General features: G+C 44.8%; 1 protein-coding gene across 1 annotated transcript in view; it reads left to right on the forward strand.

The window, feature by feature from the left end:
* rbm24a (RNA binding motif protein 24a) overlaps nt 1-8,508 on the forward strand; it is a 25,631-nt gene extending 17,123 nt beyond the window's left edge. The window contains exons 4-5 of the mRNA XM_079523280.1: nt 6,215-6,284; nt 8,119-8,508. Coding sequence (XP_079379406.1) covers nt 6,215-6,284; nt 8,119-8,424 — 376 coding nt within the window. The 3' untranslated portion in view covers nt 8,425-8,508. The remainder of the gene's footprint in view (nt 1-6,214; nt 6,285-8,118) is intronic.
* The last annotated feature ends 9,153 nt before the right edge of the window (nt 8,509-17,661 follow it).

Raw genomic sequence — 17,661 nt, forward strand, 5'->3', positions numbered from 1 at the left:
CCCCGATAACCTGACTCCGCCAGAAGGATGGACGCTTGAGTCACGTTTGTTTCACCACATACTTTCTTCTTCTATCTGGGATCTCTGGTCGGCTGGTCGCCCAATCGCTGAAGAAAGCCATCCCCTTTTTCAAGCTACTTGGCCAGGTGATTGGATTGTGCGTGTCTGGGCGTGCTAACTCCAACCAATCATATTATATATATATATATATAGGCCTATCTATATCATTTTTGGGGGCGTTTCTGCCTTTATTGATAGTTTCAAGTGAAGACAGGAAAGAGGGAGAGAGAGAAGGGGAGAGACATGCAGCAAAGGTCGTCATTTTTTAAAACTTTTATTTAAGAGGCAAATAAATGTTACACAGCCTCTGCCAGTAACAACAAATACAGGACATGACAAAGACAAACGTATATGTAATACCAAAAACCTACTACCAGGGAGGCTCAGAGAGTCTAAATAATCTAACCAAATACAGACTAATAAAAATACTAATAAGAACAATACATCATGAAACTACTAAGCTATAATATAAAACTAAGATCACAGCATTTGCTACTCGTCAAAGCAAGGAGCAATGGCTGGAGAGTGTGCCCATAGCAATCCTCTTAAAAGTCACTAGGGGGATCAAAAGAAGCCAATTTTTAATCTGGTCTGTAGATCGTTCCACACAAAAAACGCACGTATAGCGCATCCAGGGCGTTTGATCTGAGGTTAAAGGGTGTAGTGAAATGGAAAAAAAAAAATCACACTTTTAGACCACATGTCCGGGGTCATCATATGGGCATAACAATGGGCAAATTGTAATTTGTGTGTATTTTTATATCAAAAGTCCATAAAAATCGAAATGGTTATTACTTCCTGAAAACGAAAACGTACTGCGTGATGACGTGTCGAGGCCCACATCGATAAAAGCCAATAAAAATGAAGCTCACCAGTTTAATTCCCCATATGTGCGCTATCCGTCCAGCATTGTCCAGCACAGCTGCTACTGATTACAGAAATCCGTTTTTATTCCCATTCAAGATAACATCCAGACAGTGTATTACTCGGTTTCAACTTAATCATCACGCTAAAATATGTATCTGAAAACATTATAGGGTAGAAATAAGCCACATATCAGTAAACTGGTACAGCTGGCCGACCATCTGACTTGTAAACAAACACACACCATGCGTAGTGTGTGTAGCATAGCTACCGTCCCTAGCTACCGTCCCATCGCCTGATGGGATGCGACGCTCTGATTGGTTCAGAAACTTCAAAGCGGTGTTTCAACTTGAAACCGTCTGAAACTTCAAAATAAAATGTCCACCATTTCCGTTTCTCTACACCTTTAATGAACGGGACTCGAACACGCGATGCGCTGTCAGGCCAGAGCCTATATGTGGCATGCGCCTGGACCGCAAGGCCCAATTTTATATCGTGAAATCAATGTTAATCTAACTCTGAGAGTGTATAAAATGGAACCAAATGGACCCGTTCCATCTGTAGACTCTCAGAGTTACAGACCGATAAAAGTCCATTTGGTTCCTATAACTATCATTTAGCTGGGGACCCCCTGGGACTCCCTCAAGGACCCCTGGGGGGGGTCCCCGGACTCGAACAAGATCCCGCCCGTATAGCTACCACTGATTGGTCCGTCCCATCCCGGGCATGGGAGGACGGTTTCAACAGCCAATCCCAGCTGCGCGATATCCCAGATGGAGGCTGTATTGTGAACTTGTGATCTCAATAGCTGAGTCAGGTTAACCCCCTCCCTCCCTCCCTCCCTCCCTCACGTACATTTATATTTTATTTTATTCCTGGTGTATATATTTGTCTTTGTTGTTTATTGATGTTGTTGTTCTTTTTCCTTCCTTCCTTCCTTCCTTCCTGTCTTGCTGCGGAGTCACCGTTCCACTACTGTTTTTGGTTGAGATGCGCGTGGATTTGAGTGCTGATTTGAGTGCTGATTTGAGTGCTGATTTGAGTGCTGATTTGAGTGCTGAATGTAGGGTTGCCACGATAGATCATCCTTGTATTTCACTGAATACAATTCATGGGACACATCCCGACCCTCCCCCCTAACAAAAAACAAACCCAAAGGACTCCACTCGCCTATAGGTCGGTTGGGTTCCGTTGGTTGATTGAGATTACGATTCTCGCACACGATTCTCTTTTTTGATTTTTTTCATGACAATATGTATTGTCTTTAGTCTGTAGTTGCTGAACATCACCATACGTTCAAAATGTGTCACCTGGAGCCATAACTATACTGTAGCCTGACGTCGAAATTTAAAAAAAAAAGTTTTCTAAATCATGACAATTTTCGGAAAGATTTGAGGCACATTTTAACGATTTTTCAAAAATAGCAGACCTACAAGTTCATAGCGCGCCACTCGGTGGCGCGCTATGAGCTTGTAGATCTGCTATTTTTCAATAGCTAAATTACAACATAATGTTTAAAACACCAAAAGGGGTTCCCGCCCAGAATGGGTTAAACAGACAACATGATGCAACGTGCTCGACTTAGACCTCTCTGAAAGTCTCTCTCTTAGTAACTGAAAAAATTAGTAACTGAAAGGAACTGGACAGCCAACTAGTGCTGCACCATTCTGGCTCAAATTCAGAAATGAGATCTCACAGGTGTCCGAATCTCGATTTCTCCATTTTTGTCTTTCTTCGACTAATTGTGCAGCACCAGGCGTTGCTCCATACCAGTTGGCATCCCTCCCTGAGCCCGACCAGTGTGTGTGGAGCTGCTTAACTCTCTCTCTCTCTCTCTCTCTCTCTCTCTCTCTCTCTCTCTCTCTCTCTCCCTCTCTCCCTCTCTCTCTCTCTCTCTCTCTCCCTCCAGTGGAGTTAGTTTCCAGGCCTTATAGAGGCCTGCATGCGGGGCAGAAGGACCATAAGCACTAAGTCACCGACAGATCAGAATGTGCTCATTGTTCACTGATAGCTTATTTAATAGAACTATATCCGTGTATAGTGTAGGGTTGATGCGGGCTAGGCCCTGCATGACCCCCCCCCCAGGACACACAGAGAGAGCGAAAGGGCCAGCACAGTGTCCTTTTTGAAAACTGTCCAGCTGTCAAAGTGGCAGTGACATTTTCACAATGCGTCACCCCCCCCTCCCCCAACCCCCACTCCCCAGGCTGATCTGCGCTATCCATGATCCAACATGCTCCTCCCCGCCCCCACCCCCCCTACCCCCTACCCCCCCCCGCCTGCCCACCGATGGCGACTCACCCCCCCCCACCGACGGACGGGCACAGACTCGCTGTGTGAGTCCTCTTGTAATTGTTAAGCAAGCTCTGTACACGATTGCCCCATAGCTCTCTCCCCCACACACACACACACACACACACACACACACGGGGGACGTGTTCGGCACTTTCCCACGCACGGCAACACATGCACAACCGCGTTGCGCTACGATGACAAATGAATGGACTCGCTTATATGAATGAATGAAATATTTATTTTCGTGTCATGCCACTTTGGCCCATCCCATATGACACATTTAACAAAGTACATTGAATACAACTGACATTACAGTCCCTTCCTGTTCATACATATTTGTACATTATTTGAACAAAAAAGAAAACCAAATGAAAATAAATAAAACAAGGCCATTTTACATGTAAATGGCCCTCCTCCTCATTGACCAGGCCTTTTCAAGGAATGAGGCAAATGAAAAGGTGTACTTTTGAAATAGGTCACAGCTTATAAATTAGTTTTCTTTTTTTGTTCCACCGAAATTTTGTCATCATGCCAATTCCCAATCCCCCCGTCTAAAAGCACTTGCCCAAATGTGCTGATCTCATCACATTTGTTTATGGACGTTTTTAGCCCAAGGAGTGTTTTTCGTGCAAAACTAATGCTTGGAATGGATTCAGAATCATGAAAACCCCCTAGTTTGCATGCAATACTTAAAGGTATATTCAGTGATTTCACTTAATTCAAATGTCACTTATTTTTTCTTATTTTTTGGATAATCCTCCCTACTATAAAGTGTGCTGACCATATAAGGAGTTCCTCCCTGTCCCCAGTGAGCCCCTGGGGTCAAAAAACCCTAGTTTCGGTTTGGGTTTTGGGTGGCAAAGCCTTCATCCAATCAGGATGAGAGGGGCCTTCCTCCAATCATGATCGAGTGGGGGCGGGCCTTTGGTGCACGTCCTGTTGGTCTGTTGTACTTCCCCCACTGTAGAGCGTGTGCATGTGCACATCTTGTTACCGGGGCGGACCGGGTTTTTTTTTTCAAAATCACTGAATGCTCCTTTAAAGCATGATGAGCATAATTTTAGTTCAATGTTTGTTTTAAAAACGCCATTGACAATGAAGGGAAAATGTATGTCATCTTGTCCCTAAACACAAACATTAAATGCCATTAACAATAAAGAGAATTTAAATGTTTGTTTTGTCACCGTTTGTTTTACATCACCATTACGTCTTATTTCTTTGTACGCCTCCTGCAGGAGAGCAAACGACATCATGACATTACAACATCATGACATCACGACATCATCATGACATCACAACATCATCATGACATCATGACATCATGACATCACAACATCATCACGACATCATGACATCATGACATCACAACATCATGACATCACAACATCATTATGACATCATGAAATCACAACATCATAACATCACAACATCATTATGACATCATGAAATCACAACATCATGACATCACAACATCATCATGACATCATGACATCACAACATCATGACATCACAACATCATCATGATATCATGACATCACAACATCATCACAACATCATGACATCACAACATCATCATGACATCATGACATCACAACATCATGACATCACAACATCATCACAACATCATGACATCACAACATCATGACATCACAACATCATCACAACATCATGACATCTCAACATCATGACATCACAACATCATGACATCATGACATCATCACAACATCATGACATCACAACATCATGACATCACAACATCATGACATCACAACATCATGACATCACAACATCATGACATCATGACATCATCACAACATCATGACATCACAACATCATGACATCACAACATCATGACATCACAACATCATGACATCACAACATCATGACATCACAACATCATCACAACATCATGACATCACAACATCATGACATCACAACATCATGACATCATCACAACATCATGACATCACAACATCATGACATCACAACATCATCACAACATCATGACATCACAACATCATGACATCACAACGTCATGACATCACAACATCATCACAACATCATGACATCACAACATCATGACATCACAACATCATCACAACATCATGACCTCACAACATCATGACATCACAACAGCATGACATCATGACATCATGACATCACAACATCATGACATCACAACATCATCATGACATCACAACATCATGACATCACAACATCATGACATCACAACATCATCATGACATCATGACATCACAACATCATGACATCACAACATCATCATGACATCACACCATCATGACATCACAACATCATGACATCACAACATCATCATGACATCATGACATCACAACATCATGACATCATGACATCACAACATCATGACATCACAACATCATCACAACATCATGACATCACAACATCATGACATCATGGCATCATGACATCATGACATCACAACATCATGCCATCATGACATCACAACATCATCAAAACATCATGAGATCATGAGATCATGACATCACGACATCATGACATCATGACGTGCACATCATCATCATCATCGTCACACATTCTCCCCCAGGGGTGTGGGTGTAGAGAAAACCAACTAAAATGGACAGCCAGCCAGAGCAGCCCCTCTGGCTCCATGTCCACCTCACTGCTCTTTATGACAGAGAAAGCTCTATTTTGGCAACCCTATGACGCTCTAATCCCTACTAGCTGTACTACTAGCAGGTGTTCTTGGATTGGACGGCGGGGCTTGGGAGGGATGGAGGGAGGGCTTCCTGGCCGCAGTGTGGTTGAGTTGGATTTGGGAATGGTGGGGTTGCTTTGGAGTAGGGGGGGGGGGGGGGGGGGGTTTGGAGCTTAGCGTGAATCCAACTAACCCTGACGTACGTGTGTGTGCGTGTGTGTGTGTGTGTGTGTGTGTGTGTGTGTGTGTGTGTGTGTGTGTGTGTGTGTGCGTGTGTGTGCGTGTGTGTGTGTTTTCCAGGATCCCAGCCCACTACGTGTACCCCCAGGCCTTCATGCAGCCCAGCATGGTGATTCCTCACAGCCTCCAGGTATAGTAATATGTGTTTTTAGATATTTTAGTAGTGGTGCACCGATGTATCGCTCCCCATATCAGTATCGGCCGTTATTTAACCGTTATCGGTCAATATCGGTATCGGTAAATGAAACTGACATTAACACCACGAACGCCCGGGGGTATTTAGGACCATTAAATCAGAGCGCCCAGCGATTTGCAGCTACGGAGCACATTTAGCGACGCACCAGGCGCTACCCCGGATGTAGCCGAAGTAGCTAGATGTAGCCAAAACACCCCCGAGGCGATCGACAACAACGGAAGGTATGATTAATTCTAACGCGACTAGCGACGGGACCGCGATAATCTTTGGTTAGAATTGGACGGAATGATTTAGATGAAGAGTTATTCACGTTTAAAGATTTTCGGTCTCATCCGGGGGGGGGATATTTTGGATGACGTCCCAACCGGAAATGACATCGAATGTTGCCCAACAGGCGCTCCCAGCCTGTGGAGCGATGCGACCGGTTTTGATATCAATAAATCTCTGTCATTTTATTAATCTCCGTCCTGAGACGGAGACACAAAAGGGGGAAATAGAAACAACAAAAACTAAATTAACATACATTCTTTGGCCACCAGAGTCTTTCATAATAAAAGCGCTAGAGTGCCAAGCAGACGAGGCAGATTTTACTCTGAAAAGCCCCGCCTTGCATTTCCCAACAAAACCTATAGGAGAGATAATCTTCCAATATTATGTCACGCATGTCACATCTAAAGTCTCTCTAGGTGCGTTTATATTCCAAACGAGATGATTGCTTAAAGCAGATCTTATTTTAATCATCATCATCATCATCATCATCACCTTTATTTATACTCGGAAATACAGTTGAGGGCAAGCCCTCATTTTCAATGTAGCCGAGGTTACAATACACAAATACAGTCAAAACAATACATCAACACAACATTATAAATCAGGATACAATTACAAAGGAACTTAAATGCAGAACAACCAGTAAAATAAATCAATCACGGTGAAAAATGTTCTGGAGCATTCCTTTGAATTAACTGACCGAAGGATGGCAGGGAGCTCAGTTTTAAGGATTTTTGAAGTTCGTTCCACGAGGTTGGGCCAATGACAGAAAAAGCTGTCTTGCCCGAGGCTGTCTGAGCCTGAGGAACCTTGAGCCTTAAAAAATCACTAGAGCACGTCTGATACGTGCTATTGTTCAATTCCAACATGGAACAGACATAGTCAGGGAGCATCCCAGCAATGGCTTTATATAAAAATAGGTGCCAATGCTTATCTCGCCTCTCTGTCAGAGAGGATAAACCTGAGTTCTCATAAAGTGATGATGTTTGGGAGACAAGAAACATTTTCCTGGGGGTTTTTATGTGGGCAATTTGTGTTTTTAGATATTTCAGTATTTCATGATGTCATGGACACAGGGCTTACTTCCTTCCTGGACTACAATCCCCATAATGCTTTGGCCCACTGCTCCTCCTTGTGGATAGGGGGAGGGCTGTCTTACTGAGACAACATGTATAGTCCAGGAAGGAAGTGAGCCCAGTGTCCATGACATCATGGAGCCCATGGACACTTTGAAATACTAAAATATCTAAAAACACATATTACCCACATAAAAACCCCAGGAAAGTGTTTCTTGTCTCCCAAACATCATTAAAATATGATCTGGTTGCAAAAGGGGTGAAGTGGCCCTTTAAGTCAGAAATGATCACACCTATCATACCATATATATATACGTCAATCGCAGACAGCAGATGGCTATTAAAACACATAGGCCTATATATACGTCAATAGCAGACAATGTGTTAACTCTCTTTCTCTCTCTCTCTCTCTCTCCCTGCAGCCGGCCGCCGCCACCTCTGCGGCCGCCGCCTCGTCTCCCTACATCGACTACGCCTCGTACGCCCAGTACTCGGCGGCCGCCAGCGCCGCGGCCGCGGCCGCCGCCTACGAGCAGTACCCGTATGCGGCCAGCCCCGCGGCCGCGGGCTACGTGACAGCGGGCAGCGTGGCGGGCTACGGCTACGCCACCATGCAGCAGCCGCTGGCCGGCGCCGCCCCGCCTCCGCCCCCCGGCTCGGCGGCCGCCGCCGCCGCCGCCTTCGCGCAGTACCAGCCGCAGCAGATGCAGGCCGAGCGCATGCAATAGCAGCTACTGCAGCTAGCCACTGCGCCGCCGCAGCTAGCGCTAGCGGACTCCTCGCAGGGAGGAGGAGGAGGCCCCCCCCTTCTGCAGGCTCCACCCCCCAGGCTGATGATGATTGGCCCGGTGGATGAGAGGCGGAGGAAACGCAAGAGGAATTGGCCTTAAGGAATAAATACCCCCAAAAAAGGGGGAGGGGGGGGTTAGGTGACTGTACCGAACGAACACTTTTGAAGAGGGTTATAGTGGTGGTTGGTGATGATGATGATGATGGTGATGAAGATGATGAAGATGGTGATGATGATGATGATGATGATGATGGTGGTGGTGGTAGTGAGGTGGGAACGTCATGCGTAACAGTAGCTTAACAACTTGCTGTGCTTCAACCAAAAACAAACAAAAAAAGATTGATGCGAAGATTTCGCAATGTCAGAAAGAATTTATTATTATTATTATTATTATTATTATTATTATTATTATTGTTGTTACTATTATGATGATTATTATGATTATTATTACTATTATTGTTGTAGTAAAAGTAGTTGATTTATAGAAGAGAAATGCAGGAACTAATCCCTGTGTTTGGTCTGTAGGAGTTAACAAGCCTTACTCAGTCCCGTGGCTGCATGTCTTCGACGTTTTAGTTTAACGTAAAGAAAAGCTTTTCTCTTTCGTTCTCTTTCAAAGCCCTTCATATTAACCTATATTTATTACTGTTACCGTGACATTTTCAAAGGGCCGTCGTCGTTCTCATATACTTTCTGTCTCTTCAAAGTGCATTCTGTTGGGAGTTTATATACTACTTTCTGACAATCAGGGAAATGGAACACGTTTCCGACGCGCTTTGGCTGTTCGGCGCGCGGCGAAAGCTTACGACGCGACCACGGAGCTATTCGTCTGAGAAGAGAGGAGGTCGCTCGTTTTATTTAATTTAATTTTTTCTTTTTTTTGAAGAACTGCCTTTTTATCTTCCTGATGCTGAATGTCCCTTTAAAACAAACTGTGTCTCGACCTCTCGACCTACGACCTATGCAAACGCGAACGAATCAACCAAGAGACAAAACTTAACTGCAGGAAAAGTGAAACTGTCATCAACTCTCCGACTCGGGGAGGGGGAGGGGGGGGGGAGGCTTGGGGGGGGATGATACCGGGCCGGGCGAACCAAACAACACTAAGCCAACTTCACAAAGGAAAGACAATGAGACAAAAAAAAACACCAAATCGCTCACTCGCTCGCTCACACGTACGCACGCGCACGTACACATGCATGCACGCACGCACGCACACACACACACACACACACACACACACACACACGTCAACACGGACGGACACGCGCGTCACGTCATGTCACGTGCACACAGAGTTGCACACATAGCACAAGTCGAACACAAAGAGCCCAATCCACGTCACTCTGGCTTGGATAGAGAGAGAGAGAGAGAGAGAGAGAGAGAGAGAGAGAGAGAGAGAGGGGGGGGGGGGGGGGGATAGACAGAGAGAAAGAGGAAGAAAGAAAGAGAGAGAGACAACAGCTGCTGTTAGTAGAGAGGGGGATAGGGGGGCCTCCAGCGCCACACACACACACACACACACACACACACACACACACACACACACACACACACACGGACGGATCTCTCTGGAAAGAACGCATCACTTGTGCTCATTTGTTGAGCTGTCACATTTTAATCCCCGCTGGGCCCGTTTTGGGAAACCGTGTCTCTACCCCACCCCGCCTTGGTGTCTCGCCCCCCCCCCCCCCCCCATAGTCATTTTCGCCGTGCCCCTATGCTCGACAGCACTTTTTCCGCCGCCACCCTGTAGCTCAGTGTTGGCTCAAACTGGGGGTGTGGGACACATTACACCAGTTTGGGGGTCTTTGACACGAGGATATTTGAGAACTATATACTGCAGTATAGCTTGTGAAGAGTATAGCGAATCTACCATCGCGACTAACTCAACAAACAAACTATAGTCTCCCATTGGCTTTAGAGGCGAGCCAACCATGTTAAAATCTCGCCACTGCATCGCTTTTACTCACGCTGGGAAATACCTATACGCTGTAGACGCTGTCATTTGTTTCGGGGCGGAAGTCGCGGGATTTTCTGCGGAAAGTATATACCGCTCCGAAAAATGACGTTGATGCTTTACAAATCAGTTTACATTCTCCCTGAATGAAACAAGTGTTCTGATTGGTCGGGGAAATATCGTCTCCGCCGGGGGGAAATATATCATGACGGATGTTCCGGACCGACACTTCCGCCGATAGCGTCTCATGCCTTTAGGTTGTGACCATGGGCTTTTCTCTTCGCAGATGAGTATTTGGTTCCGCATTTGGTTGGCGGAAGTGCAACCGAGCGCTCATGTTAAAGCCCAGCTGCACGGGGTTTCTTCGTCATGAATCCACGGGTCCGCCTGCAGTCCTTCCTCTTACCACTAGGGCCCAGCGCTTCAACGTTGGAGCGCCTCACTGGCCCCTTGGCTGGGACTGAGCTGAGGCTAATCGCTACTATAGTCCTGACAAAACATTGCCCCCTGCAGGTTTGGTCTGGCACTGCTCGGTTGTGGTTGGGTTTAACTATCCTCGTGTTAAATCTGCTCCTTGAGAAATGCAGGGTTCCACCACAAGAGACTCCAGACTGAATACATACGTATACGCAGTGATATTATAATCTGGCCATGTGATGCCAGGCTATGTGGAAAAAGGCTACGTGTCAGGTAGACACCATAGAGTATAAAGAAGGATAGAGACTGAACTGGCGCGAAGCTCCCGCTATTCATGTCAGTGGAAGTTGCTCAGTGGCGTTTTGAAGCACCCGGAAGAGCCTTCTACTTCCGCCTTTTTTCGATGCGGAAGTGCAAACGCGCTCAACGTTAAAGCCCAGCTGCACGGGGTTTCCCAATCATACTTCCACGGGTCCGCCTGCAGTCCCTCCTCTTACCACTAGGGCCCAGTGCTTCAACGTTGGAGAGCCTCACTGGCCCCTTGGTAGACACACGCGCGCGCGCACACACACACACACGCACATACGCAAGTGACCCCACCCCCAGGACGCGGTCCCCAAAGCCCCCACCCCCAGCTCTGACAACTGGCCTGCCTCACGACGTCACGTTTACCCCGGGCCTCCCGTGTGTGCCTTAACGTTTGTACATTGCTATTTAAAGAGAGAACATTTTGAAGAAAAACATTACAAAAAAAAAAAAAAAGAGAGAGAGAAATGTACTATTTAAGATAGGCTATTTATTTTTGAGAGTTGACCACGTTGACGCGCTCCAAAGGGAGACACATCGCGTCGGTACTGTATTAATAATAAATATTATGTACTCATCTCAAGGCATATATAAGTTATTGAGTAGGTTTAGTTGTAATTTTATTATTATTATTATTATTATTATTAACATACTCAACCAAAAAATGTTGATTTTAGGAGTTTATTTAAGATACAATTCTTGTTACGTGCACTGTACAATTCTATATATCTTTTGTTGTTTATTTTTTATTTTTTTTGCCTTTTTTTGAATCCTTTATAGGACAGGACATTAAATACTGGGGCTAGTAGCTTTAAATGCCTTTTGTATAATAAGAGAACTTTATTTAAAAAACAATGCAGGCCTATTCGCGTGCAGATTGTATAATTATTCTGCCCTCTCGTATACCTATGTGTTTCAAAAATTAAAAAGTAAAAAAAAATTAAAAAAAATCCAGATGCAAAGTAGCGAAAATGCTGCTTTTTTTTTTCTTTCTTCCTCTCCATTAAGCGTATTTTATACTCTGTGTGCGGTAGCTTTGGTCCATAGCTCTAAGGCCTTCATTAGAGCTATAATGTCTTCCTGCACTCGCATGAAATGCAGAACCAGCATGCCAATGAAGGCATTTAGAGCTATGGACCAGCAGCGCTACCGTGGCGGTATAAATTGGGCTTTAGAATGTATAGTCGTCATCGAGGGTTACGGTAGCTGTGCTTTTTTAGCTTTGGATATTCATCAGACGGGCTATTTTACACTGTTGGGAATTTTTATACTTGAACTATATATATTTCTTACAAGGGAAAACGTGAAAAAATAAATGACACACACACACACACACACACACACACACACAGACACGAACACAAACTTTTTAAGGAAGCTTTTCATTGTCACTGGATGAAGGGCATTGTAAAAGTGTTGCTATATTTAAATGCAAAGGTCCTGTTGTTCATTTCAAGAATTTCAACACTATTTACTCAATAAATTGAAATAAAGAAAATGTTCTATATTTAAAGAGTTCGGATTCCGTTTGTGTTTCATTCTGTGGAGTGAGTCGGTCACGTCACGTCGTCGCGGTGCGGGTGAGGACATTTCTAGAGGTGAAAGGTACCAGGGACGTGCACACATATAAGGGGGCTTGCCCTGACCCGTCTGTAAAACAACTGCCCTTTCCAGACCACGAATGCAGCGTTTACTACATGGTGAAAGAAATGCAAATACCACTCCTTCCCATGCCATTCCGGAAGGCAGCATTCAGGAGAATTGCTTTTTTTCCCCCTATAAGTCTCCTGAACTTGAACACAGTATTTTGCGTTGAACAAATTTGTTTAGAAATCCATGTCGGATACACCGCATCTCTATAGCTAAAGAGTGCTGGGTCGCGCCCCGAAAATAGCTGATCTACAAGCTCTCAACGCGTCGCGCTGCGACGCGTTGAGAGCTTGTAGATCTGCTATTTTGCTGCTATTTTGCCCTCTTAACGGGATTTTAGCCCCTGCCTCTCTAACACTCTCTGCACGTCCCTCACATACTGTGAAGTTCAGTCTGCTGTACTACTGTACTGGATCTGTGCACTTCAGTGTTGATTTTGACAGCAATTTTTGATTTAGTTTTAGTCTTTTGAATAAAAAATATCCTTTAGTTTTAGATACATTTTAGTAATTTTGAAAGGTTTTAGTTTTAGTCTAGTTTTGGTCGACTAAATACAATAAGATTTTAGTCGACTCAAGTTGATTTTATCGACAAAAAAGGCCTTGATGGCGTGCATGCTGAAATTAGCAGAGCTTGTAGATCTGCTATTTTCAAAGCACAACACATGGGGCTCCATTTTCGTCACCGCTAAACCCCTTATCCCTAAACTTCTTTGCCTTTTTCTTTTTACTATTTTGCAAAACATTTGAATAGTTAAAATGGCCCAGTCTACAAGCTCACAACGTGTCAATGTAGATTGGCTAGTTGAACTATTCAAAAATGTTTTTCAAAATAGTAAAAAAAAAAGGCAAAGAAGTTTAGGGATAAGGGTGACGAAGATGGAGCCCATGATCTCTTCTCCACTAGTCCCTCTCTAGTATAAGCAACAAAATATACATGTTCAGGTTGGGATACCAATGTTATCCAATCAGGAGATAGAATCTGGTGATATGCTAATAATCCCTACTTTATATACCTCTCACGGCAGGGTCGCATGAAAATAGCAGATCTACAAGCTCACAACACATTGCATCTCGATGTGTTGTGAGCTTTATAGATGTTGCCAGTTCAACATTTTAGGGAAACTTTCGAAAACTTCTGAAAACGTTTGAAAATGCATGTGTCTTGACTCTTGTGGATTGCCTGTAATGAATGACATCCCCCCAAAAAAACATGATGACGCCAGGTTGGTTGGACGTGTTTAATGTGAAACATGAGAACCTGCTTTCAGACGCGTCTCGTGTGTCAGTGCATGCGTCTGCCTCGTCATGTCCCCGTCGCGCACAGCTGCAACGCACCACACCGCACACACACACACACACACACACACACACACACACACACACACACACACACACACACACACTCACCGACAAACACGCTCACATTACAAGCCGCGAGCCAGCCAGCCAGACGCTGACACAAAATGGAGTCTCTTCAGGGGCGAGAAGGGCGTGCATGGCCTATCAATGATTCATCCACTTTCAAATCAATAAATAATGGCGACGAGGAGAAGTGAGCCTGTGACGCTATAGCTGCCATACCTGTGGCTGTCCCTCCCTCATGTGGCAGGACACAGCTATAGGGTCAGAGCCGGTGACCTTACGGGTCAGCAGTGACCTTATGGGTGAAAAAGGTCAATAAAATGATGCATTTATATATAGCGCCTTCTTTATCCAAGGCACTGTATACATTCACCCATTCATACACCGATGGCGGAGGAAACCATGCAAGGCACCAACCTGCACATCGGGAGCAATTAGGGGGTTCAGAGTCTTGCTCAAGGACGCTTCAACACTAACTCTGGGGGAGCCCACAGGGATCGAACTGGGAACCTCACGGTTCCCATCCGGCTGGTCACCAAAATACACGCCCCCCAAAATACCTCCCCTTGTGGTCTCCTGAAAGATGGATTTTCCGGTTTTGAAAGAAGCTGATCTTTTAAGGTATGGTGGTCAGGGTTGGAGAGACACAGCAACGTTCTCATCAAACGTGGAGGAGACTGCTGGTATTTTACTGAATGGAACTGCATGGATCTGATCAATCAATCAGCCAACAGTATGAACCCAATCAATCAAGACCCTCCTCCAAAATACTATGTACGTATTTAGAATGTGACTCTCCCAAAGATTTTGTGACAAAGAAAGCCCCAATAAGACAATATACAGTACGTACTTTATGTTTGTTGTCAGAATAGCTTTAGCGTATATAGAAATAGAATACGTCTTTAAACCGTTTCCCCGCCAGGATGAATTAATAACAGGTCAGGATATCGCGCCGTTCAACCCTTATAGTGATTTGTGAAGATCCAAAAAAACGTGACCGGATGTTGTGTCAGCTTAATGGTGTGTGTGTGTGTGTGTGTGTGTTATCGCAGGGGTTCTCAACCCGTGGGTCGCGACCCCTCTGGAGGGCGCCAAATTATTTTGGGGGGTCCCCAAATAAATAAAAAAAAGAGTTTACATATAGTACACATATACACCTTCCCTAATGATTATCTGATTTCAGTATTTATTTATGGTGTATTGTCTCTATTATTAAGGTTATTGTAGCAGTCAATTTATATTGGGGGTCGGGAGGGGGCAGGGCGGGGGTCCCGAGACACTGCCAAAGCATCTCCGGGGGTCCCCGGCCAAAAACGTTGAGAACCCCTGTGTTATCGGATCAATTGTTATTGTTTCACAAGCCGAGGAGAACTACAGGCCGGTGCCATTACTGCGACTGCCAGGCTCTGTGCAATAAGCGTTGTTTTGACCAGAAATGCCACCTGGGAGGGGGATTTGGAGCCTATAAAACAACTGAAAGTGTGCGTGCACGTGTGCGTGCACAATCCAAGATGGCACGGTCCACTGTCTAAGCCAGGGGTTCTCAAAGTTTTTGGCCGGGGACCCCCGGAAATGCTTTGGCAATGTCTCGGGACCCCCGCCCCGCCCGACTCCCGAAATTGACTGCTACAATAACCTTAAACCATTTTGTTTTAAGCATTGTTATAATTTAGCTATTGAAAAATAGCAGATCTACAAGCTCATAGCGCGCCACCGAGTGGCGCGCTACGAGCTTGTAGGTCTGCTATTTTTTTTAAATCGTGAAAATAAGATTTTTTGCAGCAGTTCACTTGTAGCTGGTACCTGTCTGGGACCACCTCCAGTGACGTGAACGAGATCCGCTACCATCTTTTCTGTGCCAGGAGAGGGGAGGCTGATTCCAGTGAACTCCCACCATGTAGAGAATGTCTATTTCTCCATGCCCTCCCTCCGTGCCAATTACCAGACTAGAATATGGAGATAGCTCTCTGTAGACTCACCCATCTTCACCAGATCCCATACAGAGTGGATGGACAACTGTTGTTGGTGGAGAGTTAGCAATTCAGTGGATGCGCACAGTCCCTGCACCAGATCTAGTCCTTGAGTTTTTGGCCTGTAAATGTGCACAGATATGCAAGCTTCCTAACTGCAGTTGTCTCAGCAATGGTTTGAGATGTACAGACCTCTGCAAACTCCAGAACTGTACACAAACCAAGCACCCGAGGAAGATGCAATGCCTACAGTTGAACAGGACAGTTCTGATGAGGAAGAGGTTGCATAGTTCAATACAGCCATTGACATCTACGATGTAATTTGGTGTTTTCTGTGTTTATGATAGAGGGCGCTCTTCCACAACCTGTGCAACGTTAATCTACGGCTTCCGAATCGGAGGTAGACAGGAGAAAATGTGATCAAAACCAATCCAAGACATGTAGTATAGGACAGTGGTTCCAAAAGTGGGGTCCGGGGACCCCCTGGGGTCCTTGAGGGAGTTCCAGGGGGTCCCTAGCTAAATGATAGTTAGGAACCAAATGGACCCTTATGGGTCTGTAACTCAGAGAGTGTACAAATGGAACCAAATGGACCCGTTTTGTACACTCTCAGAGTTAAATTAACATTGATTTTACAATATAAATTGGGGGTCCCAGAGATAGAAATGCCATGGCCGTAGCCTAATTCAGGTCAAACTGGGGGTCCTTGAAATGAAAACGGTTGAAAATCACTGCTAGAGCCGTAAAAATCTTCTCTGCCATATATTTTCAAATGGGGGTCCGCGGGGCTAATGAGTGTCAATTTGGGGGTCCTTGACATGAAAAAGTTTGGGAACCACTGGTATAGGACATTTTGGATCCAAAATGACCGTGACATTGACCTTTGACACATGACCCTGAACTTGAATTGCTTCAGTCACCTCTTAAATCAACTCAGCACCCCAGAAAATGTATACTTTGATGTCAGAATCATCCAAATCGGCCCATTAGTCGTTGAGTTATGCCTTTCACAATATACCATTTTGTTCATCATATAACAGATATAAGGGCCAAAAACAAGTACCGGTAAATCAGCTGCCATTTTGACATTGCTATCGCATCATTTCATAAACTACAGACATGTAGCAATAGAAAAATCACATTGTCGCTTTGTCCCTTTTTATGGCAACGATATCCGATAATAGGCCTATCTCACAGCCCGCTTTCCACGCCCACTTCCGGTAGATAGTGGTGTCATTTAACATTAGCATTTACACGTCTTTTTATCTGGAGAATCTAAGTACATTTTCTAATGTTAAAAATGTGACAGACCAATATTATTATGAAGCAAACAAGATGGTAAATCAGCTCGAACATATAGAACAAACCTTACCTTGAGAAAACAAAAGTTGTAGACTTCTTAAATAACCTCTGTTAACATGTAGTGTCTATGGAGTGACGTCACGCTATCACCACTAGCCCCGAAAGGGGCCGTAAAAAGGGGGCGGGGAAATTCTGTGAGATAGGCT

This window comes from Electrona antarctica, assembly GCF_951216825.1.
Source record: "Electrona antarctica genome assembly, chromosome: 15".
Classification (NCBI taxonomy): Eukaryota; Metazoa; Chordata; class Actinopteri; order Myctophiformes; family Myctophidae; genus Electrona; species Electrona antarctica.